Genomic DNA, 1,662 nt, shown 5'->3' with positions numbered 1-1,662 from the left:
GTTGCTGGTAGTTATGATATCAGAGCCTGTCTGTATAATGTCTTGTGACGTCCACGGCCTACCCCAGTTACCACTACTGTGCATGTGTGTCAAGGWCAGAAAGGCAGATGTGGCAGTGGAAGGTGTCAAAGCAGTTTGGAGATAAAAACAAAGTATAGAACAAAAAAAAAAGATTAATCGATTATTAAATTAGTCATTGATTATTTTAATAATCGATTAGTCGTCGATTAATCGATTAATTGTTGCAGCCCTAACTGATTCTCAGATTTATTATTACTCAGCGGGGGGAAAGCTCTGAGACACCCACCTTGTGACATTTGTAGTAATACGCAAGAAGTTGTGGCATTCGATCAATTTCTGTGAAGACTTTAACAAACAGCTTAGCCTGGTCTGCAAAGACAAAAAAAGAAAGAAGCAAAACAAACAAAAGTAAACTATTTTAGCAAACAACCTGACAGGATGAAACAAACTTATTTCCTTACCTATAGACATGGAGTTAAAAGCTGCTACAATCTGAGGACTGGCTAAGGCCTCCAGTCGGTTTTTCAGCGCCTCGAGGTGGACACACTTCTCAGAATAATCCGGCGTGTCCACCAGCATGGCCAGGCTGTTCTGCATRCTCGTCAGCTTGGAAGAAATCACCGCGAGGTCCTGCGTAAACAAAATTAAAATATATATATATATATTCAGGACTCTCTTTAGTTTACAGTCGCTAACAACAAATAAAATAAACACAACGAGAGAAGACGTGTGGCAGTTTGTTCCACCTCTAACCTGTGTTTTGAAGGTCTCCTCGATGTCTGCGCTCAGCGTGCTCCACTTGTCTGCCTCCTGCAGAGCCTCAACAGCCTGCTGCATCCGACTCTTCACTTGATCTATTTCCACCAGGACCTGGAGAGCATTTACACATTCAGTCCCCGCCCCCAACTACTTATTATAKAAAAGTGTTTTTTGCTCACACACCTGCATGGACTGAACTGTGTCCTGCTCAAACTTCTTGATGTCCTCCTTCACCAGGACCATCTGCTCCTTTAAGAAGGAMGCCTCCTGCTTCAGAGCCTCCACGTCCCGCAGCACTCGGGGCATATTTTGGAGGGCTTGGTTACTGGTTTCTACACACAGACACAAAGGTTCAGCCTTTAAAATACACAATAAAAGGATGTTACAGCTGGAACCAGTAGGATTGCCTCTGCAACARAAAAAGGACTGATTTATTTTTGTGTATTTGCTTTGGGTGCACATGGGTGTTCTTAACTGCAATTTTGTTCTACATTGCATCCYTGATGTYATGTTTGAATGCCAATAAAGAGGATCTCTAATCTCTTTGGCCTAGCCAGTCCATACAGATATCTGTGTGTGTTTAATAAAAAATATGGAAATCCTAATAAGGAACACAGATGCTATTTTCTAACCATGTCTTGTATTATTGTGGGAAATATTTTCCAGAAGACTGTAAATCAAAATTACTGCAGTTTAGAAAAGTTAATATAATATATAAGCTATAAACGTTTAACTTTTTTATTCTATTTTGAGAGCTCTGGTGAAACTAGTACAGAGAGGACAAGTTAAAAGAGAATTTGATTTGCATAAACAGGATTTCTATTATGTATGTATGTATGCATGCATGCATGCATGCATGCATGCATGCATGCATGCATGCAT

At 40.4% G+C, this 1,662-nt stretch overlaps 1 protein-coding gene across 2 annotated transcripts in view; it reads right to left on the bottom strand.

The window, feature by feature from the left end:
* Window positions 1-1,662, bottom strand: part of cog7 (component of oligomeric golgi complex 7) — an 11,347-nt gene that overhangs the window by 8,257 nt on the left and 1,428 nt on the right. For both annotated transcript variants that reach the window (XM_014008239.1, XM_014008240.1), the window contains exons 2-5: window positions 964-1,112; window positions 775-891; window positions 483-651; window positions 308-390 (exon numbers count right to left, since the gene is read on the bottom strand). In XM_014008239.1, the coding sequence (XP_013863693.1) occupies window positions 308-390; window positions 483-651; window positions 775-891; window positions 964-1,112 (518 nt within the window). The remainder of the gene's footprint in view (window positions 1-307; window positions 391-482; window positions 652-774; window positions 892-963; window positions 1,113-1,662) is intronic.

Source organism: Austrofundulus limnaeus, unplaced genomic scaffold (genome assembly GCF_001266775.1).
Source record: "Austrofundulus limnaeus strain Quisiro unplaced genomic scaffold, Austrofundulus_limnaeus-1.0 Scaffold48, whole genome shotgun sequence".
Classification (NCBI taxonomy): Eukaryota; Metazoa; Chordata; class Actinopteri; order Cyprinodontiformes; family Rivulidae; genus Austrofundulus; species Austrofundulus limnaeus.
This window is presented reverse-complemented; position numbering and strand designations above follow the sequence as displayed.